The 26676-nt window shown below is 36.8% G+C and overlaps 1 protein-coding gene across 8 annotated transcripts in view; it reads right to left on the bottom strand.

Annotated features, from left to right (window-relative positions):
• Window positions 1-26676, bottom strand: part of Mef2a (myocyte enhancer factor 2A) — a 124419-nt gene that overhangs the window by 7122 nt on the left and 90621 nt on the right. For 4 of the 8 annotated variants that reach the window (XM_013512517.1, XM_013512516.1, XM_005381629.2 and 1 more), the window contains 5 exons: window positions 25127-25346; window positions 24393-24452; window positions 15867-16054; window positions 5806-5829; window positions 2286-2412 (listed from right to left, as the gene is read on the bottom strand). In XM_013512517.1, coding sequence (XP_013367971.1) covers window positions 2286-2412; window positions 5806-5829; window positions 15867-16054; window positions 24393-24452; window positions 25127-25346 — 619 coding nt within the window. The remainder of the gene's footprint in view (window positions 1-2285; window positions 2413-5805; window positions 5830-15866; window positions 16055-24392; window positions 24453-25126; window positions 25347-26676) is intronic. The other 4 variants (XM_013512518.1, XM_005381631.2, XM_005381632.2 and 1 more) reach the window with 2 other exon arrangements.

The following is a 26676-nucleotide window of genomic DNA, read 5'->3' as shown; positions in this document are numbered from 1 at the left end:
AACAAAATATACAGCACAGTCAATACACCCCTATTTACCTCTCTAGATTCAACCCTAATGGCTCTGTCCTCCCCCTGCTGTTTGCCCTGAGATCAGACTCCCTGTGTGGCGTGGCTGAGTCCTGCTTACTTCCCTCACGCCTAGCTGCAAGGCGACCCAGAAGATAACAGCAACAGATCTTTCCTAGAGCTACCTGTCCCACACCTTTCTCCCTTGAGAGACCTCAGTGTTCCGCTGTTGACTATGCACTCTTGTATTTCCAGGGTCCAGTAAGTATCCGTACATCACCTGCAAGAACAAGTCTTGAAGCCGGGAGTGATGTTATTGATGGGCCCTGAGGAAGTTTTTACAGAATTCACTCACATATAATTGTTTCACTTTTATTTCAAAAGCTGTCCATTTATTCACCACTTTACCTGCTGTCTAACATGTCTGACATCAAGTATGTACAGAAAGGTAGATACTACATGAAAGAAGATAACAAGACAGAAAAAGTCAAATGAGACTTAAGTTAAAGGCGTGGTGAAGCTAAACAGGGGTTCTGAGAAGGAGCAAAGACAGTCAGTCAGACGGTGGGATGGGACTGAAGCTGAGTGATGGATGGTTTCCAGGGGACCTGACTACTATTTTAAATGTTTTGGCAATTCCTTCCACAGTATGTAGTATTTTAAAATATTTATTATAGAAATATAAATGTATGTAATTTATTATAACCTAACATCATCTCTAAAAATAGTATAGTACAATTTCTAAGTATACTAAAACACCTACAATGAAATGTTTAGCAAACTGCAGTCTAACTTCAATATACAGGCCGACTCTTATCTTCTCCTCTGAGCATCCAGCCTCTTGCGTTCTCTTCTCTGCTATCTTTTCAACCTCCAGAGTATGAACTGGGACTGAGGATGTAGCTCAGAGTATAGTATGTGCTTATCAGGTATGAAACTTGGGTTCAATCTCTAGTGCCACCAAAAGAGTGCAAAATAAAAATCACAACCTAGGACTTCCCCTCGATGATGACCAAGATAAGTAAGTCCTATTTCCTTTTCTAGAATAACCTTGAGAGAAAAGATGCAGCATGCCTCTCAAGTGACAACGTACCAAAACAGAGTGTTTACAAATGCCTTATCCCTGCTTAGTATCCAGGCCTTAGGCCACTATCCAGTTGACAGATTTGGGCTTTTCACCATACTGATTACTAGAAAAGGTAAAGAACATTTCCTGTGAAGCTTTCTTTTTTGACAAAACCTTTTAAAGTCGTTTCTGTTCTTAAAAAAGTAGTACTTAGAACTGAAGTGGCAGTTGAATACATCAAGTGCTCCATTCTCCCCAGGTAACTTCAGACAGCAGTTTGAAAGCACAGTGCCAAAGCATTGAGCCTGATGTCTAAAACGGAGATGATCTCCACCCGTTTATGTATGACAATCATAAAAGCATCATTTGACTGCACTGTAGTCTCTGGCTATTTAGCTGGGTATACTTTAACTACAGCCTTCTTTGAACTTTCCTTCTTTGAAACAACAGGTGTTTGGCTTAGCTGGGGAGAAAGGGGAACCACATGCACATTCTGCCCTCCTCAGAATGGCAAATCCAAATGAAACCTACCGGCTACAATGGGTTTCCATACACCCGGGGGTTGGCAAACAGCACCCTTCCCATCACTGTAGTATTCTTTATCTTTCCTAATAGACCCCAGATTAGGGTATCTTAGGATGAAATGTCTATTACTTACGTCTATAAACGTAAGTAAGTGAAAAGCTCCTCTCAGTGGACTAACTGTGAGGAGAAATGTGAAAGGTCTTTGCTTCACCCCTCACCCACAAATGAGGCAGACCAATCTAGTAGTTACAGGGAGGAAATCACAGCTTGCCCACCACAACTCAGCACCCGCCCCCACTCCCAAAGGAACTCAGAACTTTCCCAAAGCAAGTTAACAGCAGAAAGACAAATACCTTATTTCAAAATCCTGAAAGAGCAAAACACTGTATAACGAGAAACCAAAAAAAGAGAAAATGAGAAGAAAATAAAACCAAAATTAACCCCAAAACCACCTGAGCAACAGGCCATTGTCCTCTGTGGCGGGTGCATGCCACATTTTGGTAATACTGCACCTACTTGTGTCTCTGTCAGAGATAAGTAGAAGTTCACACTGGAGAAACAGTACTCAAATTATCTTTCCAACATACTGAAATGTTTCAGTATCTGTTTCAAACAAAATCAAAAAAGCACATGTTGACCACAAAGCAGAGAGAAATACAGCCCAGGGAAAGGGGGAGACGGCTCACCAGTGTTGTAGGCCGTCGGCATGGCTGAGTACACGAGTCCCTGCGGAGGCAGACTTGGGGTTGTCACAGACACTACAGGGGTAGCGAGGGGCTGAGTGGCTTGAGAACTGCTTATCCTTTGGGTATTCTGTGAGATATCAGAAAAGAGAAAAAGTGTTACCATGTGGTATTTATGTCCACACTAAATATTTTAAAAATAACTTTTAATTTAAATGTGACACTTTTCACAGTTTTATGTGAATGTCATTATTTCCTGAAGCAGTCATGATATGAAAATCTTAAAAATACTATGGAGCTCACTAAATAATTAATTTAAAGGGACCTATTTTTATATTAATTATTCATTCCTCCTTTCTTTAGTTTATTTATGCCAGAAGCACAGCCTTAAAATAAACTTACCTTATGGATGATAACCCTTTCATGTGTTAGCATAACAAGGAGTTAATGCCATTATAAAGACTGTCAGGCTACCATGACAGCAAAGGCCATTTGTATATATACATGTTGTAAGTTCACGAGTACAAGAATAGAAAAATACTTTTCTTTACAGTATTTAAATATTAACATGGCTTGAAGTGCAGCTTACATTCTGCTTTCCTTCCCTCCAGCCTTATAAGTGACCTATTTTATTTATTTTTATTTTTAAAAAGTATATGCAATTTATTAAGAAATTAATGGACAGAAGGGACAGAAGCCTGTCTTGGCCAGCAGCGACAAAGGATTCCTAGATTCAGAGACAAGAAGAAGGGGCTTACATGCTACGCCAAGTGACCTATTTTTAACAGCTGGTTCAGACATGTATCCCCCATTCTCCCGGGCCTTTGAATGGACAGGCTTTGGGTAGAGAGCTTCTGAAGAACAACAGAAAGGGCTGTGACTGGAGCAGTACTAAATGCTTGCTGACTGACTTCATCTACATAGCATCTTATTCACACTGGGAATGAGTAAAAAGGTCAAATATTAAACAATCAAGCTAGTCCTTTATGTGCAGGAGTATGGTAGAATAATTTCTCTGCACTCTAACGTTTTTCCAAAATCAAGGATCAAAGGAACAGAATAAACTCCATGGCCCTAGTATGCAGGAAGGCCAAAGCACATTCAACTTACTTTTTTTCTTTATAAAAGGAAGAGTGACTGCCTGTAACTGTATTTAGAGGCCTAAGTCATAACACAGAATTATCCAGTGCCTTCAGGAAAGAATCAGAATGTGGGCAGTTTCCACTGTCACTGTTTTCAGAAAGACACAAGAGAAAGGCCTTTGGCTAGATCTAAATACTTTTAAAATACTTGGAATCTGATGAGAATACAGATCTGTTTAGTTTCTTTTCAGTTCATATTTTTCTATTGTAAATTACAGGATATCAAAAAGACTACATGGCCTGGACATATTACCTAAATTTCAATCCCAGATTTACCATTTCCTAAGCTCAGGGAAAGCTTTAACTCCTCCTTGAAGTTTTCATGTAGGGATGACAGAAATCTTTGTCACACTTGCCTTGCAGTGCTTTGTGAAAATAAAATGAAATGATATGCTAGAAATGTTTGAGTAACTGAAATGCTATAGAAATGTAAGGTAATATTCTTACTGTCCTAAGAAACCCTGTATAATCAATTTCTATGTAACTGGTGATAAAAGACAGATGTATTTATCCCTTCTGACCCACAGGTAATCTTTCAGAGCCATCACAAGGTACAGCTGCTCCGTCCTAGAACTGCAAGGCTTCTAAAGGAATCTGTAGCCTGGCCCTCTTCAGAAAAATCCCTGGTACAGGCCCCAGGGGCCTTGCGCACCTGGCCTTACCCACTCTGGATTAGAGCTATCCAAGATTTCGCCTTTAGAGCACAAGCCAATTTAAACCAACCTTTTGGTTCCGACAGACTATATTTCTGATTCTGTCTGACTCCAATGCATAAAGCTCTGCATTTTAAATTAACTTTTAAAATCTGAATTAGCTTACACCTTAAAGACTATGAATGGCTGTTACAGTTTTCAGTCACAGACATTTACTTTAATGATTTCTATACTTTAAAGTCTTCAGAAATTTATCTCTGAGATTCTGTAATTTTAGGCGTACTTCAAGAGAAGTGGGAAGTCAGTGTATGACGACTGGAAATATAGAACATTTTAGTCTCATCAAGTTCATAATCTCAGTGAGTTCATGAGATAGGGATGTACTTTGGACTTAATTTTCCCTTCAATATTTCGTCTCCAGGTGAAAGATACAATATGAGATGGGCTGGTCTGGGCTCTCCTCACTCTCTCCTGGCATTCCAGTACACTGTCCCCTACCCATCAAAGCCCACAATCTTAGGAGCCCTGGGTTCTATGAGTAAGTGACTTTCAGAACCACTAGAGGGCAACATAGTTCTAGATAATTCTCATAAGCATTTAGGACTTCTTAGGAGTAAACAGATCTAATGTTAAATGAATTATTTCGGTTTGAACTATTAACTTCATTTACTAATAATTATGATGTAATTAAGTAAATATTTCCAACAGTACATTTACAGGTAGCTAGTGTATTTAAATTAAACAGTATAAAATCACATCCAATACTGTGAGAGTGATCTCAAAGCTAAATAAAGAATCACCTCATATTTTAAGGACAGAGTACAGAGATCTATAGTTGAAAAGAAAATAAACTGCTCAAAACATACGAGCATGCAGAAACATGTAATAATAAAATATTAGTAAAACCAACACATGATGCCTTTACCCCATGCTGTCATGCACTCTTAACCCCATCCATGCTAAAAACTGTACTTTCAACCTTTTACTCCCCTTACAGTCATCTAATTAGCAGCTGACTCTAAATGCACATGATTACTTCTGTGAAGTGTGGGTTACAGTTCCCAAAGAAGAAACACATCAGCTGCAAGTTATTTTTAGTCAGGTTTATTTTCTAAAGAAAAGCCAATAAACATTTGTTTTGGAGAAAAAAATTAAGAGCTGCTTATAAGAACACAGTATCTTCTGATAGAAGAGTAGACTTGAGTATGTTCAATTACAGATACTCGTCTTAGTAAACAGGGAACCCCCTTGTGGTTCAGATTGTCTCATGCAGGATGAAATAATTCCAACTCTGAAAAAGGTGACCTCACCAGAAATGATGTAATCTTTTTGAAAGAAAGAGAAATAACACAAGACTGTGTTACAATCTGAGGAACTCTGAGGGTGAAGTCATTTTCTAAAAATATTTTAATAATTTGGAAAGCTATATAAGGTATTCTGGATCTTTCCTTTAAAAAAATCTTTTAATTAAGTATCCTGTGCTCATGGACAGCAACTGTTTTTAAAGGCTGTATTCTAATGTTCTCTCCTACATACACAATTCTAAACAGAAAAACTAGAGTCTGTGCTACCAGCAGATTGCTTTCATGATTCAAAGTGTTTAGATGGTGTTTTTACATAAGAACAATATCTTTGTAACAAAAGAACACTGGTTAGATAAAAACATTTAATACAATTAGTACTTTGTACATCTTTTTCAACTTCCTTCAAGCAGAAACCCACACTCACCAACTCCAATTCCTCTTCCTCCGACTGTACTCAGCACATAAGAGGGATAAGAGAGTTACTAAGACTGTTGGCACTTGCAACAACAATAATTTTTTAGAAAAACATAGTATTAGGGCCCTAACAGTTGTTTGGAACTCTAGAAATTGATATTGCATGCAAAAATATAAATAGAAACTACTTGTCTTTAAACTTGTAGCTGAGTTTTCAATAGAAAATTCTTTTCAATTCTTCAGGGCCAGGATTTAATGAAGAGCATCCCCCGCCCCCAATCTGCTCTAACTGGTTGCTCCTACACAGAGTCACACTTCTGCAACATTTAGACAGTTTCTAATTATGACAGCAGTCTCTATTTGGAACCAGGCGAATATTCTGTACTTACATTAGTCCTCCCATCTCTACCCCACTTGGTCACACATGTCCTTGTATCTCCTCGCTAGATTCTGTGCTCCCTGGCAGGCCCAGAACTGTGGTATGCTTTACTTTCCACAATAGCCAGAGCAGTGTTATGAAACAGGAACTCAAACATTTCACAATAAATCTAACACTTTCGACAGGATTATTATTTGCAGATAAGATATCACACATTAATAAAATAATTTTAGTGGAGAGAAACCATGAATACAAAAACAATGAGATGAGGAGAAATGAGCCGATAAAAGATGAACAGGAGGGGCTGGGGATTTAGCTCAGAGGCAAAAGCGCCTGCCTGGCAAGCGCAAGGTCATGAGTTCAGTTCCCGGTACCGGAGAAAAACCAAAAACAAAAAAGGTGAACAGGAAAGAGAAACCTATTCGCTTCTTTTCTTTAAACATTTATAAAATATGGTAGTACAATGTATTCATCAGGTTTTTTCGTTTATTTGTTTTTTTCACTTTGCTTGAGTAAGTTAAGTTTCTTTCTCAGTCTGGGGAAAGTGTCTTCACTGATATAGGAAGTCCTAACCCTGAGGTAGGTTTTTCTGCAAATGAATGGGATGAAAGGAAAGAAGCTGATGCAAAACCATCATGTGGGCCTTAACTGCTACCTCACCGTACCTAAACACGGCCTCACTATTGTGTTATACATACGTGATCACTACACAGCTCCAATTACAAGATGCACAATAGAATACTGTACTGTCAAACACCACGGCTACGTGTATGTGAAACAGTTTTCCCTTTAACCTGAAGGGATCAGAGTGTAAATAGTTTACACGGCAAGTTTTCTGAATTACCTACAGAAAGGCTTCATTTCTTTACCAAAAAAAAAATTGGTTATAATATTATGAAGCAGTTTCCTAATGTCTAAACGCAGTTTCTCGTTACAAACCTATTTTTGTGCCTTTATTAAATGGAACTTACTGTAATTTTTTTCTTAATTTCTAAAAGATAGCAGACATTACACATTCAGTTCCTGAAAAGTAAGCCAAATGGCCACCTAAGTGCCCTTTTCTCTTGTTTCTCTCTTGGGACACATTTCTTTACTGTGTGTGTATGTATTTTAAACATTTTATCCTGAAATAATTTCAGACTTCGCAGCTGTACAGACAGCTCCTTCTCACTGCTGCCCAGTGTCACCCACGGTTAACATCCTTAAGAAACAGCATACAATAGTTGAAACTAACAGAACAGCAGCGCTCATTAAGGCTTTAGATTTTACTGGGTTTTACCAGTCTTTCTACCAATACCCTTTTTCAGACCCAGGATCTGGCCCTGGATCTCACATGCATTCACTCGTCATGTACCCTTGGTCACCTCTGATCTACAATAGTTCCTCAGTATTTCCTTGTTTTTTCCTGGCCTTGGCATGTTTTTCTTTCCCTTCCTCCCTCATTTATGCTGGGGAGTGAACCCAGGGCCTTCACATTGAGCTACAATTCAACAGCTTCACATTGAGCTATTTCTTTTTTATTTTTCAATTCTGAGATGGGATCTTGGTAAGCTGTCCTCTGGGCTCCAACTTCTGATCTTCCTGTGACAGCTTCTCAAAAGTGCTGGGGTTAGAGGTGTGTTTTGGCATGCCTGGCTGACCTTGGAACTTTTAGAGAACACTTCTCAGTATCTTGTAGAATGTCTCTCAGTTTGGGTTTGTCTTATGTTTATTCACTGACAGAAAGCCCGAACTTTTGAAAGACTATCACACCACCATATAATCTTTTTAGCACATGTCAGAAGGCATGCCACCGTTTTTGTCTTATTACTGGTGATGCTAACCTCGACTGTCTAGGATACGGTAGTGTATAAATACTATTTTTGGCTTTGTAAGAAAAAATACTTGGGGAGAGACATTCTGCAGCTATGCAAGTATCACATTTCATCTTAAGCTTTTTGCTCACTAAGTGTAGCATTTATCTACTGGCCTTGCCTGCAATATGGTGCCACTCTACTATGGTGTTCTATGTGGGTACCATTCCTCTTATTCTTTTTACACTTACTCATTAGAATTTCTGGGGTTGAGGATATAGCTCAGGGGCACAGCGCCTGTGTGGCAAGTGCAAGGTCCTAAGTTCGATTCGATTCCCAGTACCATTAAAAAAAAAAAAAAAAAAAAAAAGACAGAATTTCTCCCTAAAGAAGAGCTGTTACCTGTTATTTATTCTATCAATATCAATAATGGTTTCTACTATTCCTTGGGTTGTAAGTCAAAACTATTATTTATTTTGTTACCAAACTGTCCTAGTTTTGGTCACCTCTTCTGGAAGGCTGGCTCCCATGACCTTTTGACACGCACTTTCTTATTCTTTGGTGCCTCTGGCTCATCTTACATTTCTCCAAGCCAGTTCTAAAACCAATTTCTTCCCCACAGGGCCCCAGTTCCCTGAATTAAAGGATGGTGTTTAGGAACTAAAATCTGAGCATTCTCAGATTACTGGGTATCATTACTTCAAGTACCTCTCAGCAGACAGAGCTATGCGATTTATACCGCTTGATGTATATTATTGAGCCTCCCTTTTTTTTAAACTGCTGAGTAGTATTCCTTTTTAGATGAACCAAATTCTATATCCATTCACCTGTTGCAGGACCATCTGGGTTATTCTCAGTTTTTCACAGTTACAAAAAACATAGGAAATTACTTAAGTACAGCTTTTAAATCACTTGGTAAATACAAGGGGCACTGTTGGGTCATATGACAAGTGTGTATCTAACTTCATAGAAGTTACCCAACTCTTCTAAAGGGACCATATCACTTCGCATTCCAAGAAGAGATATATGAGTTCTTGTTGCTCTGCATTTTCAATATCATTTATTTTTAAAATTTTAGCCATTCTACTAGATATGTAGTCACATCTGTGTTTTTAATTTTCATTTATCTAAGGATACTGACCACATTTTTAAGTGCTTGTTACTATTGCCTTCTTGAAATAACTGTTAAGATCTTGTTGCTGGGGCTCGTAGTTCAGTGGTAGAGTACTTCCCTAGTACACGTAAGACCCTGGCTTCAATCCTGAGCACCTCCAAAAGAAAATCTTGTGCCCATTAAAAAAATTGTCTTTTTTTATTATCTTGAGAGAGTTCTTTATATATTCCAAATATAAGCCCTTTTATGTGTATGTGATTTGCAAATATCTTCTCTTAATTTGTAGGTTGTCCTTTGAGCAGCATCTTTCATACAGCAAAACAAATTCTCATAAATTCTAATGTATCAATATTTTTCTTTATAGATCATGCTTTGGCATAGTTATCTCCTTTCTTTTTCCTGTATGTTTCACAGCTTCATGTGTGAAATTTGGGTCTGTGATCCAGTTTAATTTTTGTATAAGATAAAAAGTATGAATTTAGTTTTCTTTTGTATATGGATGCTGAATTATTCCAACACCATTAGCTGTAAAAGCTACTCTCCACTGAACTATCTCATCACCTTTGCTAAAAAATGGCTGAATACTGTATATTTATACAATATTATTTATATACAGATCAATGGGCTATTTTGTCCATTGATCCACTGGTCCCATTCTTTTGCCAATACTTCACATCCTCAGTTACTGTAGCTTTATAGTAAATCTTCAACTCAGTCTTTCTGTTTTGTTCCTTTTCAAAATTATTTTGGTTATTACTGTTCCTTTGCCTTTCTGTATATATTTTAGAATTACTGTTATTTCTACAAGAAAGCTTGCTGCAACCGTGACTATTGTGTTTGATTTATAGGTCAATTTGAGAAGTGAAATCTTGACAATACTGAGCTTTCAAATGCATTAACACAATACTTCTCCATTCATTTAGGTAAACTGCTTTCTTTCATTAGTGTTTTGTAATTTTCAGCACATACACTGACCATGTATTTTGTTACAGCTGTACTTAACTATTTCTTTCCTTTTTGGGAGATGGTGCTATGTTAAATTTCTAATTTGAACTATTCACTGCTGGCATAAGAATACGACAGACTTCTGTATATTTATTTTTCTTAATTAGCTGTACTGGCTAGGACTTCCAATGCAATGCTGAATGCGTGTGCTGATTTAAAAAACATGAGTAGTTGCTAACATCAGGAAAATACTGGGTGCTCTTGCCTTACCAGTGTATTATTAGTTAAAATTTTTGAAGATGCTCCTTATAATGTTGCTCCCTTCTATTCCTAGACTGCTGAGAATTTTTCTTAACATTATGAACAAATGTTATATTCTGTTGAGGTGAGGGTATTGTATTAGTGAGTTTTCAAATGTAGACTCACCCTTGTATTCCTGGGATCAAACCTAGTTGGTCTTGCTCTATACCCTTTTTTATATATTGCTGAATTTATTTACTAATATTTTGTTGAGGATTCCTCTATGTAGAGTCCATGAGGGGTACTGGTTTGTAGGTGTCTCTTCCTGTAATGCCTTATTCTGATTTTGTACTAGGATAGTGCTAGCCTAATGAAATGAATTTGGATGTGTTCCTTCCTAGACTTCTGAAAGACATTAGCAGAATTGGTATTAATTTTTCCGCAAATATTTGACAGAATTTGCCAACGAAACCATCAACATATGGAGTTTTCTGTGTTAGAAGCCTTTAAAACTGGGAATCAATTTCTTTCATAGATATTTGACATTATTAAAACTTCAGGGCGTTTAGCAACTCTTTAGTAACTTTGTATCTTTCAAGGAATTTGTCCTTTTACCTGTGCTATCAAATATAGCAGAAGAGAATTATATGGTACAGGGTTCTCATCATTTACTGTCTTTACACACACCCTCTTTCATTCCTGATATTGATAACCTGGGTCTTCTCTTTTTATTTCCATGGTTAGAGATTTCTGAATTGATCTTTCCAAAATCATTTTTTGATTAGATTCCCATCTCCACTATTTTTCTGTTTCTAATTTTATTAATTTCATTGTTTTTTCCTTCTTTCCTCTGATTGCTTTTGGTTAAATGTGCTCTTGCTCTTCAATTTCTTCAGGGTAAAAGCTTATTACTGTTCTAGGATCTTCCTTCTTTTCTAATATAAGCATTTAATGCTACAAATTCTCCTCAGCAGTGCTCTAGCTGGTCATCAAGATTTGGAAATGTAATTTCATTTTCATAAAGCTGTATTTTTAAAAATGTTTCCTTGAGATTTCCTCTGTACCCCAGGTAGAAGTATACTGTTTAATTTCTAAGTATGCTGTACATAGAACTTCTTGCTGTGTGTTACTAATTTTTAGATGAACTTCATTATCGTCAGAGAATATATCTGTATGAGGTAATTTTTTGAAATTTGTTTAGGTCTATTTTATGGTGCTGGATGACTTTCCTTGGTCAGTGTCCCACATGCACCCGAGAAAAACGTGTACCCTGTTGTTGTTGTTGAGTGAAGTGTTCTGTAAGTAACTCTTACGCCAGGCTGCCTGTGTTGCTCAGATCGTCTAGATCTTTATTGATTTTTTTTCTGCCAATTACTGAGAGAAGAGTGTTAAAGACTTCAATTTGTAGATTTTTCTATTTTATCTTCTTTCTATCAGTTTTCTCTTTATGTATTTTGGAGGTCTGCTATTAGATTCATACATATTAAAGAACAGTTATTTTTTTGGAAAATGGGCTATGTAATGCCCATCTTTCTCTGATTATATTTGTAAGTCTACATTGTCCAAAATTATTATGTCTGTTTTAGCTTTGATTGTGGACTCTATGGTGTATTTTTCACTGTTTATGTATATTTAAAGTGCCTTCTTATAGACAGTACAGTGGTCTTTCCTGCCTTCTTTTTTTGGTTTATTTTAAACCAATCTGATCATCTGTTTCGTAAATGATGTGTTCACAACTGTAACAATATATTTCCAATTCTTCTCTCCCACCTTTGTTGTCTTTTTTTTTTAATTCCTCCGTCTAATGCTGAGGATTGACCAAGGAGCATAGTACCACTGAGTTACATCTGTGGCCCTTTTATTTCTCACTTTGAGACAGACTCTCAGTTGCCCAGATTTGGCTGAACTTGGGTTCTTCCTGCCTTAGTCTTTTCAGAGTGCTGGGATTACAGATGTGTGTCACCAAGTACAGCCTCATATTGTATTTTTATATGTGGTATAGACACAAAATGTTTTACCACTATTTTTGCTTCATAAAGTCAGCTGTCTTGTGGAGCAATTAAAAGAAGGAAAACACCAAGTTTTAGTTTCTCATACCATTCTCCTGTGGAAGTTACCAGGGTTCCTTGGAGGAATATACAATTGTAGGACTGGGGCAGAAAAAAACCACAAGTTGAGCCTGAAGCATACTGTAGTTTCTGACAGTAAAAAAGTACCCTGCCCTTCCCTCAAAATAAGAACAAAAAAGCAGCACACTGCACAAAGACAAGAGAATGTCAAAAGGATACAGATACTACGTAAACAGCTCCCCAAAGCTACAGCTGGAACAATTTGAACAACGAAAAAGTGGTATCATATTATAATCCAAAGTATAAAATAAATGCCTAAGTCCAAATTTTATATATCAATGATGAAGCAAATGAGAAAGAACAGGTAAATCTCCTGAGCCAAAAAAACTCTATAAATAATTTATGTAGACATTCTTTCCTTGAGGAGGTGGAACATAACCCCCTACTCCCTAAGTAAGGGCTACATGTTAAGGACTTCTCCCAACGACTACAGTATGGAAAGGCAAAAGAGATTAAGCTTATAGCAGAGAAACCTCTGATAAAGTAAAAGACTTCATCAGCCTGGTGACAAGTTAGCATCAGTAGTAACAGTTATGCTGATAGTGTGCACCCTGGATATGATATGACACAAATGGTGCTTTAATTACATAGCCTTCCTCCTTCAAAGTAATAATCCCAAGCTAATGAGAAGACATCAGACAAATCTCAATTGAGGGACATTCTACACGTATGTGACCAGTACTATTCTAAACTGCCAAGGTCAGTAAAGCAAGCAGAGTCTTGGAAACTCTTATAGCCAACATTTTATGAAGACATGGTTACTAAACGTAATGTGGCATTTCCTGGTTTAGAGCCTGGAACAGAAAAAGACATGAAGTTAAAACCTAAATCAGATTAGAGACTTTAGTTAATGTATCATCAGTATTAGTCCATTAATTTTCACAAATGTTCCATACTAGGATATTAATATGAGAAATTGGGTATGGGGTATAAGTTAACTTTCTATACTGCCTCTGTAATATTTCTATACATCAAAAACTGCCCTAAAATAGAAAGCTAATAAAAAGTAAAGGAAAACAATTTTATCTTCACTCATTTCCATTATTCTTCATTTCTTTTGAGTTGATTCAAGTTTTTGATGCTATCATTCCTTCTGCAGAAAGTGTTTCTTTAGCATTTCTTGTAGAGCTCGGCTGGCAATAAATTCCTGTGATTTCTGTTTCAGAAGTCTTTCTTTTGCCTTTGGTTTTGAAGCCTTTTTTTTGGCCAGGTATAGAATCCTAAGTTGAGAGTTTTTGTTTTCTTAAATTTCAGCACATTAAATATGTACTCCATTACTTCCTAGCTTGTTTAGATTCTGTAGAGAAGAATGGTTTTAATGCTTCTCTGTGCTGTATGTAGTGTGTCTCTTTTCTCTGGCTCTTTCTAAGATAGTCTTTGCTTTTGGTTTTAGCAGTCTGAATGTATGTGCATATATGTATGCACTGACAGTATTTACCTACGTGGTGCTTTTTACTACTCCTTAAAAGTATTATTTCTGCATTTTGGTTTTTTTTTTAAATTCTAGCTACAAATATGTTGCTAAAATCCCATACCTCTGAGTTGTTTGGCTCTGCATTTTGTTTAGTTTTGTTTTCATTCTTTTGTATTCCAGTTTGGGTTAACTCCTCCTGACTTACTGACCTAGGTCTTTCCTCCTGTTGAACTTGCAGTGTAGGGTTCAAGTTAATTTTCTTAGGAATGGACTAGGTTTGAGCCTTTTTATTATTGTGGTTTCCCATGGTGTATCTACCACAAGCTTGAAATCCCTCTGGGGATGGGTGACCAGTTGGTCATGTTTGCTTCCCCAGCGGCTGCCCCATTTCCAATGCGGAGCCATTCCCTCTGTAAAGTCCTTTAAGCTACGGTCTTCTCAGTCACCCTGACACTCTTGCGGCTCTGCTTGCCCAGCATGTCTTCCTGCTCCTCCACCACGAGCGGAAATGGAAATTTTCCTCTTCCATTTCCCCAAACACAGTGGGATTTCATCAGTGCCCTAAGAGTGGCAATGTGTGTTGTTCATCTCCTCACACACTGTTTTTCTTCCATGCAAGGGGAAGGACGGAGAGATTTAAACTCTTGCCCCTACTCTAGCTGCCACTCATTCCCCCACTTCCCAGCTGTGTTATCCAAAAGAGGCTTTTTCAGGATGCTCCTCATCTTTCACGTGAAGCACCCAGTGGGGCTCATGGGCTTAAAAAAAAGCCTATGGGAGAAAACAGACTCACTCCACACTGTGGCCCCCAGCAGTTTCAAAGAGTTTCACAAATGTACACTCAGCCTCCAGCAACTCACTTATCATTCCAGCTTAACTCTCATCATCTGTGACCTGCACAGCGCTCTGATGTCATCTCTCCCCAGAGTACCTACCTGTTTCTATCTGTCAGCCCCGCCGGCTGCCCTGAAAGCTCAGCACTTGATAGATTCAAGAAAAAATGACCTCACTTCTCCATTGTAAATTTGTGAGTGATTTGGTTTTCAGCTTTCTGTATCTCCAAATGAAGAAGTGTTCTTTATTTTTTGATCCAGACTATATGACTTCAAAAGATTACAACATAGTGTTCTGATTTCCTACTATCTTGGACTAGCAGTAACCTTTCAGTCCGTTTTCTCATCACTGCCTCGTCATGACCACAGTCTGAGAATCAAATGAAAGCATATATGATGGTATTTCAAAATCTATAAAGCATTACACTAATATGGAATTATTACTTAAGCCTGACAGCGTCACTTTCACTCAGCAAAACACAAACAGAAAGTTGGGCAGCTGCACAGTAGATTCAGCACTTTCCATATCACTTAGTATGTTACCAGCCAAACTAAAACTGGTTTCAAAACTTGCATATATATTCTAATTTTTTCTATAAGTTATAGAGGATAAACATATTTTCCTATTCTTCAGGAACACAGATGTAGGATTCAAAAGCAAATGAGGACAGAACTCTGAACACACTGTCAAGGGATGGAATGGGGGCTACCGCATCCTTTACAGAATTAAACAGGAACATCATTTGAGAAGGAATAAGCCAAGAAAATTATTTGGAGAATAACACATTCAAATTTATACACATATTCCCTATTCTACAACAGTTCTCTCTTTGGTATGTAAGATTCTATAACAAGTATTTACTGTTTCTCTCACAGAAAAGCATGAAAGTATGCAAGGCACAGAAATGAAATAAATCATAATTTATAAACTTGGAAATGAGAAGTTTAAGCAAACATTCTAGCCTGGTAAAATTAAGCATAATAATCCCGCTATATTTAGCTTTAATTTTAAATAAGCATTAAGCAAATTTATTTCCTATTTTTCCATAATCTGATTTTTGTGTACTTAAAACAGACCTTTTAAAATGATAGTTCTGAATAGAAATATTCATTAGGAAAAGATATGGACTCTATGGAGGTATGCAAAACTCTGAAGGAAAACACACACTGAGATGTATAAAATGTGTGTTTTAAAAAACGAAGCTAAAGGGAGGTTTGACTTACCAGCGGAGGCATCATGCCCTTGCTGGAAGGGGGGATGACAACTCGAAGATCTGGTTTCCGACTGTTCATTCCAAGACTGCCACCACCTGGTGGAGGAGGAGACTTTGTAGGCATGACTTTGCCTAAACTATTTGCACCAGTATTTCCAATCAAACTTGGAGAAGCTCTTGAGTTTACAAACCCATTCCCTGGAGAAAAAATTAACATGGAAAGAATTATTAGAACACTTTGCCACAAACACAAAGCATATTTTCCCAGTTCTAGGTTGCAAATGAATTTAATAACCTTACTAGTAACCATGTAGCTTTCAATATTTTAAAATAAGCAAAGAAAGTCAACCTGTCGACATACATTAAGCTTAAGACTAATGGCACTTATTTTCAGCATTATTGCTTGCACCTGGGGTGAAAGGCATCTAAAACATAACGCATGTTTTTAAGGGTCATCTCATACTAGGGATTATAATAGAGACTATTTTTGTTAAAGCCCAAGCCAGCCTACTCAGTCATGTGACGGAGGCACTGCTACTTGGTTCTGGGCACTGAACTAGGTTTCAGACAATTCCTTAAACTGTAGCTTATTTAGTACTCAGCACTAATGCTTCATTTTCACCAAGTACTCCTACTCCTTGTGGCTTTACTTCTTCCTGCTCTTTTTCATCTACTTCCATTAAGGCTCTTACTAAATAATTGTGGTTAATCTCACTTCAATCATTTTATTGCTACTTTTAAGCTTCCCCTGACATCCACTGCTCGGGTGAACAAGGAAATGGGCAAATACTGTGACGTATGTTCTGTATACACAGCACTTCAGGGCACAAGATGAGATACAAAACCAAGCAAAGGTAAGAGACCACCCAGTTTTCCTGAATACTCCAGTTCTTCCTGCGGACAGCAGCCCTGTGAACTGGGTGGGACTGACTCCACTTCAAGCTCCATCCCCTTGCTACAGACTGGCTTGAGGACAGGCAATGTGACTCAGATTCAAGGCAAGGAATACAGAGCATTCTCCTTTAGCACAGTGATCCAGGAATGACCACCCAAAACCTCAGGAAATAAACTGCTCTTTGGCTGTCAGGGACATACCACATTCTACTCTGTTTAAGGAAGCATATTATTTTTCAGTCAACTTGAGACTCAGAAGAAGGCAGAATGAGAAAAAAGGCTATTCCAGAAAGGGCAACATTAAAGAAAAGAAGTAAAAGCCCTCAGCCATGTTTATAGTTCTGTACTGCTTGTAAATTAATGTTAAATCCTGTATACTATTTAAGCCTAAGGTAGCATCCTGTTAGTTGCAACTGATAATACCTAATAGAATTGGCTACTAATTATCCAAAAGGGGAGATAATGATATAAATAGTAGTTAAGGAAAAGTACTATATACAGGAACATGTAATAAATGTTCATTTATAAAATAGAGAATATGTATCATTTATGATTTCAATTTCTAAGCAAATTGCAAATAAAGCAGGGAATGCTAAAAAACAACACTGATGAGGCTAGAAAACAATACTGACTATACAATATATTTATAAAAATATTTTGTGAAAACTTCATTGCTAATTCTAAAATAGTGTTAACTGCCTAAAAAATTTTAAACAAAATATAAAGAAATTTGCCATGTATAATGTGTGCTTTTGGTAATAAAGACTTAGTGCCAAGAATATGGTACTGCTACCCTATTTGAAGGGTTCCCGTGATAGTACATAAAGTTAACTTAAGAGTGTGGTATAAAACAAATTTGTTGGCTTAAGAATTTCATTCTTAAAATGGTTGGATCTGGAGACTATAACACTAAGTGAAATAAATCAGGCCCAGAAGATTAAAATATTATATGATTTAATATGACAGACCAAAAATATAAATAATTTAAAGAGCAAAATAAGAGAGATGACAGGAATGGGGAGGCAGACTTGGTGGAGATGCAGTATTCCTGAAGGAGAGAGAGAAGAAGAATGATCAAGATTAGACATGTACATGTGACAATTCCACAAAATGAATGTAATTATGTATCACAGACATATACTAAAAAAAATTCCATTTAAGTGTTTATTATAAAGCTGACCATGAACAGAACATTCAGAAAAGTGAACTGAAAGCACCTGACGGGTTGAACAGGCCTTTTGAATCTGGGTGGAACTCAGCATTCATACATCATCAGTAGTTGCCACTGTCTAAAATCAGGCAATAGTATAGCACCATGTTTACTATTTATAAATTATACATCTTAATTTACATAGGAAGGGACAAAACACCAAAGACAATACACCCTACATGGTCTTCAAGTCACTTTTTTTCTAGTTGGCAAGAACAGGCACACACCACAAGGACAGGAATAAAACTGTACTTAAGGCAAGGGTAAAGGCTACACAACTAAGGGTAACCACACAAAAGTGACAAGAAAATAGAAAGTGAACACTAACTGCAAGTATGTGTGCTCACTTAGAAAAACCTTTGAGGGACTAACTACTGAGCAGTGGGAAAGGACAGAAGAATGAGAGAAGAAAACACAGGCCAAGACTAATGGATAAATGTAAAAAAATTATATGCTCAATGCAGCCTGCACGAACAATGTGTTGAGTTGGGAATGGCAGCCAGAGAAGCCTGGTATATTCATGGCTCCAAGGATCAAAGAAAGAAATGGATAGCTTTATTTATTCTGTGCCTTTCCTTCCTGTACAAAAGCAAAAGAGAACACCTGAGAATCCAGGAAAAACAGGCCAAGAGTTGACATGTCACACATATACACACTCCACCCCATGTTAACATATATGCGAAGACTAATCAAAAGTGGGTGTCTACTATGTGTTTAACACTGGCCTAAAATTCTTCCTAATAATTTTGCCCAGAGAATATTATTCTGAGAAGTGAAATCATTTATTTGCTCTTAAGAACTGCAACAAGTTGACAGATATGTATTTTCACTTGAAGAGCTTTTATACTGATATTCAGATCATTTTAATTCTACAGAAGTTTTTTGAATGAAATAGCAGTGTAATCATTTAAAACCACTTAAAGTCTGTATAGTACTTTGCAGTTTATAAAGCACTTCAGGTTCATTAAGTAGTGAATAGGGTCACTTGATAAACGCCCGGTAATTTCTAAAAATTAAAAAATATTTAACTAGGAAGAGGTGGATTAAGAATTTGTAAAGACAACCTGCTAAAGCAAATTGAGCCTTTAAGATACCTTACCACTTATAATATACTGAATTTGAAAAAGACATGTTATTTAAGTGATTTATTTATATGAAGAACTAAAAATTAATGTTGTGCCAAGGTAATGATATAATCAACTTTGCTGAATCCTAACCACTACATTTTCCAGTGTGATATCTGAATACCAAGGGGGACAGCAAAGAAAGGTGAGGTACACCACTCAGGTACGGCACTCAGAAGCTGGCTGCTTCTCTCTGCAATCAGAATTCAGGGTTCCAGGGCACTGGTGTGATTCCTCCTCTCCACCTTTCTATCATGCAATTCTCTAAAACTTACCAACTGACTATTAGTTTTAATTCATTTCTGTGATTTAATTTTGCTACAGAGTCTGGTATTTCAGTTAACCTTATGAGGCTATCTCCTGCATTCTGTTTCCATTATCTTGAAGGAGTTTGTATTAAATACAGGCTATATCTCCTTTCCATACCCCACAGAGCAATTTCCTGCATCCTGGTATTGTTCGAGAAAGCAGTGCTATTCAAAAAACCACCTCTTCACTAGCCATCTCTTGTGGAGTAGAGCTCACCCAAAAGATGGGTAATAGCCTAAGCCAGTTTAATAAACTTCATTTCATATTGACTATCACTATGAGAATGTTAGGTTAACAAAGTTTCAATATACAGTGGCATAAATGTGTCTTCTCAATTTCTAATACTTCTAAGATTTGTTTGACTTGACCTCAACTAAAGGATAAAGTAGAATTTCCTCTCAATGGCACTGTAAGATGATGCAAATATGTAAGTTAGTGGAGCACATCCTCAATAAGCACAAATGCTATTTTCCCATGTGGAGCCTATCATACCTTTTATACAATGCCACAGTAACTCATGAGACTCACACTACAACAGTGAAAGGGAATCTAAAAGCACAGTATCTCAGTACAAAGTCAGGAGTCTGCAGCACACGATGATTATGGGATGATGAGAGTGTTTGGTAACTTACCAGACTAAAGCTAATTTCACACACACAACTTATTATTTTGTAGAGTACTATATAGTGATATACTACCTAAAATGAGACTTAGGTTCAATTTTTATGAGAAAAATAAAGATACTGTTGAGACAGATTTTTGAGGTAGATAGTTTCAATATAGAAGCTCACCTTGATAATGATAGAAATTAAAGTATCTACTCTAAATGAATAATCCTAGTTTAATGTGATTATTGTTAAAATGTGTTTTAAGTTTTTATCATAATTTACATCTCTAACACAAATGTGGAAAAAAAATACTCTTCAACATACTGCATAGCTATGTCTTCAGAAACTTCAAAGTCCTAATCTCAATTATGGTCCTACAGCTTTGGGCAGGTCATTCCAGTATATCAACACGGCTAATATTTCAGAACACAAATCACATCAGCCCAAATAATACATTCAAGTGGCAAGACAGTATTCAGTTTTCTGTGTCCTTACTGCGCATCTAGGTCTAAACTGTAAACAATGTTGTCATTAGGGTTTTTTATTTTTTTGGTCTTTTTGAGACAGGGTCTCTCTATGCAGTTCAGGCTGGCCTTGAGCCCAGGCTGGTCTTGAACTTGCAAAGATCCTCCTGCCTCAGCCTCCCAGAGTGCTGGGATTGATTATAGGCCTGCACCACCACGCCTGGCCTGTCATTAGTGTTTTATTATGAGTCAATTTTAGAAGTCCAACTGACAAGGAAACTTTAAAGGATTATGAAAGCACTAACAAATGTAAAGTTCAAACATTGATTTTTATCGCATTTGACAAATTTTCCACAAAATCTGACATTCAGATGATAATTCAATATGTAAGGAAAAATAAATTTTAAAATTTAAAATTATGTCATTTGTATAAAAAATTACTTGAGGTTTCTAAAACCAAAACCACTGGTTTTGAAATAACTAGTGACATCCTCACTTAATTTAATAATATTCCTTTAATAGTTGATGCACAAATGTGGATCCTGGTCATTAGAAATTTGTAATAAAAAATATACAAGCTCATCGAACCCTGCTTTCCAAGTAACATGCTCCTCATGCTCCCTATCAACCACTCCTGGGCAGATACATGCTCATAATCCTCATGCAACCAGACAGTTGAAGCATGCATGCCTTTAACATGAATGCCTCTTAAATCTGGATTTCTGCTTTGTCTCTTAATTTCTGGCTTATAACCAATCAGCAGGTGGCCATTTTCCCCCAGGTATGGTACTGTCATCTCAGCTTAGCCTGTTTTAAACATCTGCGCCACTGTCATCCTCCACCACCCCCACCTCACCTTCATGGCGCTACCAAGCTTTGTTCATCCTTCTTTGTAACGTCTTTCCCCCACTAGCTCCTTTTTTTTTTTTTTTTTTTTTTTTTTTTTTTTTTTTTGGTTTTTCTCCGGCACCGGGAACCGAACTCACGACCTTGCGCTTGCCAGGCAGGCGCTTTTGCCGCTGAGCTAAATCCCCAGCCCCTTAGCTCCTCTTTTAACTGCCACTGCCCTCCTACCATGCAAACCCTCGATTACCTTCATGCAACCCTAAACAATTCCAAATGTTTCTTGAGCTTTTCTATTTCTAATCCAATATATTGTCTCAACATGTTTTATAAAAGCAGAATTGCTGGATATCTGTGATTTTACTTTATGTGGGATATTTAAACATAGATCCTTGCAATATGTATAGTTATCAGGTTTAATTTGCACTTATAATGACATAGATGAAAACCAAAAAATTACCACTATGAGGAAAACAAAGTTCTAAATTACTACAATAAAATGTTAGGGCTATAGGGATATCATACAACTAAAGCATTATACAAAGCTCAAAAAACAGAAGAAGATGAAAAAATGCTTATATTTCCACCACCCTAACTTTAATAATCAGTTGAATTTTCCCTTCTTTTTAATTTTCTACATGAACATTTTTCCACAGAAAGTAATCCATGCTCACTGTTTGCACAGATTAAATTACAAGTAAAAAGGAATGCAGCTGAAATGTACTTACTGTTCACTGTTGAATATGTTGATTTCTTCCTATTATCCATTACTATAAATAATGTTGCAATGAACCTTTGCATATTCTAATTTTCTTCTTTAGGAGAGATTCCCAGAAATGTGATTAATGCGTTTGGAGGTATAAACATTTTCGTGACTGCTGCAATATCTTGCCAAAACATTTCCAGAAAGATTGCCACTAGTTTACAATGCCACAAAAACACATGAGATCACCAGTTTCACCAAGCCTCTTTCAGTTCTGCACATTACAATAAAAGAGGTACCAGCTGGGCATTAGAAGTCATTTTTTGTTTTTGACATTTGTATTTGAATTTCATGATTGCTACCAATAATGAACATCTTTTGAATTTTTAAAATACTAGCTGGGTTTCTTTTTTGAACTGTGTACTTAGGCGCAATGCCTATCCATTTATTAAACATTCCCCTATCTGTGGCTTGTATTTTATTGACTTTTGTTCTTAAGAATGAGGAAACTATTATTCACTTAAGACTGGAAGAAAACTGGTTCTAGGCCCATGTGCTCTCCTCCACACTGAGGAGCAAGAACCTTGCCAGCTCTCCCTTTCACCATCCTTAGCACGCTGGCATGCTGTTTCACGCTGCCTCACCTCCTGGCCGTTACAGAAATGCTGCAGCTCTAACTGCCATGTGTAGAAATGAACGTAAAGGGCTCAGAAGGCTGCACAAAACCTTTCTCTTGTGTGTCTATGAAATGTTTCCACTTTAGATTTTGGAACAGCACAAACAGTATTCAAGGTACCTTAGGGTCTCATAACTTTAAAAATGCCTTTATATTTATGGCTACCACTCCTTTTCTTCTAGTTAGTATATATTATTTTAAAAACTTTTTTTTTGGTACTGGGAATCGAAGTCAGGACCCTGTGCTTGCCAGGCAGGTACTGTGCTGCTGAGCTATATCCCTGGCCCTTTAAAAATGTTTTTATTGCTAACAGAACATTTACAAAATAAAAAACTTTGGATTAAGGTTTTATTATAAAATGAAGACCCATGTTACCACCATTTACATCAAGAAAAAGAATTTTAAGAAGAGGGGTTATACAAACATGAGACATAGTTACTAAGAGGAACTATTTACGCATGGTTCACTTTACTTCTGGAGTTCAGCCTTCTGGGCTTTCACCCCAACATGAGAAGAGCACAGGAGGCTCCCAAATCCTGGACTCTCAATGGGGCAGAAAGCATAAGAGAAAATGTATACAAAACAAGTGTGTGAGATACAAACAAAATTAAGTTTAAAAACTAAGCTATAAATATTTGGGAAAATACATAAGATCAGCAGTCTTAATTGGTAAGACTTTCATGTATTTTCTCACATTTAATTGTTATCTTCTAAGTAAGAGTCTACCAACAGGTTTCATGTTTATTTAATTCCATTAAAAGAGCTTTTAACACTGTACAGATATAATTAGGTATTAATACCTACTTTGAAGTCACTATACATTTTGTAACACATCCTTCAATAATGTCTATTTCTCATTTTATTAAGACATTGAATCATCTCTACAATAACCTTAAGTTTTGTAAAAGCTCCTGACATTTTGTGGAGTGAGTGTTTGGAAATAGTTCCTGGAAGTGATCTGTTTTCAGATGTCTTCAAGACAGACACTATCTAAGCAGGGAGTGAATTCCTGCCCTTGCTTTCAGATCATAATAATGGCAATTGTGTATTATCACAGATTAACAAGATGACTTCACATGCTGAAAATCCAAAGTGCTACACTTATTCTTGTAATTTCTTGCCATACATAACTATGTTTTTGTGATGTTAAGATCCATTGTTCGAGCAGTCAGACACACTTATGACATGTATTTAAACTGCTAGTCATCTTGGGAGGAGTCTCAAAGTGAGAGAACCTATTTGGCTGCAAAGAGAGCAGTGTGAATGTTAGATGAGTGACCACCAAAGCAGAGCCCTGAGACAAGCTTCTCAGTTCTCTCTGAATCTCAAGAAGAAGGCCCACCATTTCTCTGCAGGCTGATCTCTTGGAAGACATTTCAAGATGCTCTAAGATACAGTACATCAGTGTGCTAAAAGTCTTTGGTAAGGAAAGAAGATTAGAAAACCTAAGAAACTATCTTGATAGAGACGCTACTTTAAAGCAATTTAGGTTTTAGAAAACAGCGATGTCTGGTATGAAGGAAGCACTGAGTAAATGAATAACTGAACTTCAGGCCGAGGTGTAAGGAACAAATAGTGTTATTATGGGAAAATGTGATGTATTAAAGTACTCTTCAGAAGGTAGAAGACCTTGTTTCAGCAATAATATTCTTTACATGTTAGTTAAGACAGATGCCTACAAAGTTACACAGTAGAACTCACTCACCCACTGGGCTGCTTCCAGCTCCATTTGGCACTGTGAGGTCTGTAGTGCTCAACATCCCACCTAAGAGTGTTAGAGAGGAGAGAGAAGGAGGGCAGCAGATGAGTATGAATTCACTCTCTAATATTGCAATACGAACTAAGCAGAAGTTAACCATCACTCCACTCCTGAAAAACATAAAACTAGCCTAGTCTAATGTTAGCATTAATGTGAAACTTGACAGCATTATACACATGCATGTGTGTATATAAATGTGTAACTACGTAACGCGTGTGTGTGTGTGTGCGCGTGCATGTGTGTGAACACCCACACGTGACTCTGCCTACTAAACCCTGGGTTTGTTTGCCTTTCTGTGCATTAATACTGACACATAGATAAGAATGAGGACAGTGCACATGGAGCACCATAAATGCAAGGTTTCAGGAACACACCGTATTACACAGACTAGTGCAGCAAGTGCACTGCAAATTTTGCTGAATTACTGAACTAATTCAGACAGGAGGAAATGCAAAAAACACTCTCCCATCAGCAAGTTTATTTCTGTATTTCTAACATGACGGCTCATACTCGACTTTAAAAGGGGATATAATTTTAAAATGGATCCAATTCTGTAATAGTGACTCTTGCTTAGCCAAGTCAATAAAATTAAGACTAGCAGAAAAAGAAACTTCTTCGGTTAGCAACTAACGTTCCATCCTCTTTGTTTAAAAACCAACAGATCGAGTGTCAGTACATACTTGCACTGCCGGTACTTGGTGGTCTCTGAGGAGCTCCTGGGGACACATTTCTATGTAATGTGGCTGGAGGAGGAGAGAGCATGCTTGAATCTGCTAATGTTGAGCTGGCTGCCAAAGAAGGTGACACAAGTGAACTCCCTGGATTAGTGTAGGCCAAAGCATTAGGGCTGGTCACAGGGACTGTGACAGACATTGAGAAGTTCTGAGGTGGTAAACCAGGCTGCAAATGAAGAACAAGGGGGAGAAAACTGTTAGTTTCATTTATATCTATATTAAGCAACATGAATTTTGACAAGGTAACTTGCATTATTAAAAGTAAAGGACAGGGATAAGTTCTTAATCAAGTGCAGATTTAAACTATTTTCTTAAGAATTACATTTAAACATGAACATATCTGATAGACGCTTTTTCATTTTCATTTTACATATTAATACATATACACTAATAACATGTATTCTATATTTCAAATATTCATAAAAATGAAAATCAGTAAGTATGAATTTAGACATCACAAAATACATCACTGTCACCAGATAAGCATTAATTAGCAGTTCAATACAAATCAGTTTGGTAACATTACATTTCTATTGGAAGATCCCAAAATATAACAAAAGGGAAAAAGTGTCCACACATATTATTAAATTAATATGTCAACTTTGGGACCTTATAAACAAGTCCCAGTATGACTTGACTGACCAAAATCCTTAGATAGGCAAAAATAAAGAAAAAGCAAATAATTACATAACAGCACAAGGTGATTTGAATGTAATAAAAAAAATGCAAAGACACTTAAAATTTACTGACAAACAATGAAATTTTTGGTTTTTTAAAAAAATTGTATGAAGATTAAACTACAAAGAATTATAATAAATTTTCCCTCCTGCCAAATATTCCCATTCTATTTTCCTCTGGTATCTTCTACATTGATCATTTACAATATATTTGTTCATCATGATAAATAACAGTCCTCTTTATAATTTAACACATTCACAATGGGTCTTTAATTTATATGCTGTGCTGTCAAGCAGCTCTGAACCACCAGTAGATAATGCATTCATACATGACTGTCCCATCAGGCAGCATGGGACAGTCCAAAAGGGTGGTAAAAACTGCCTATTGGGACAGTCATGCATACATCACTGGTGGTTCAAGCCATTAGGAACATGTTAAAATGATAAAGGGGGGAAAATAAACAAATAAATGAACAACAAAAAAAAAAACCCAAAAAATCTTTCCTTTGCTCTCATATTAAAACAGTGACCTGCAAAGTAACTATCACAGATAATTCAAAATTGGAAGAATATACTTTACATATTCAACAGTTAATTTAAGGCAGGAAAATTATAATAATTCAGCAACAATATAAAAACAGGTATGCCAGGGATATAGCTCACTGGCACAGAGCCTGCCTGGCAAGCATGAGGTCATGAGTTCAATTCCCAGTACCAAAAAAAAAAAGTAAAAACAGACACATCAGAATATGTTTTCAATAATAAAACAATTTTCCTTGTGCAATATTTTACAGTTTAATATCAATAGCAAGAACAACA

This window comes from Chinchilla lanigera, unplaced genomic scaffold (genome assembly GCF_000276665.1).
Source record: "Chinchilla lanigera isolate Chin_1 unplaced genomic scaffold, ChiLan1.0 scaffold00015, whole genome shotgun sequence".
Taxonomy (NCBI): domain Eukaryota; kingdom Metazoa; phylum Chordata; class Mammalia; order Rodentia; family Chinchillidae; genus Chinchilla; species Chinchilla lanigera.
The sequence above is the reverse complement of the archived record's forward strand: the minus strand, read 5'-3'. Positions and strand labels throughout refer to the sequence as shown.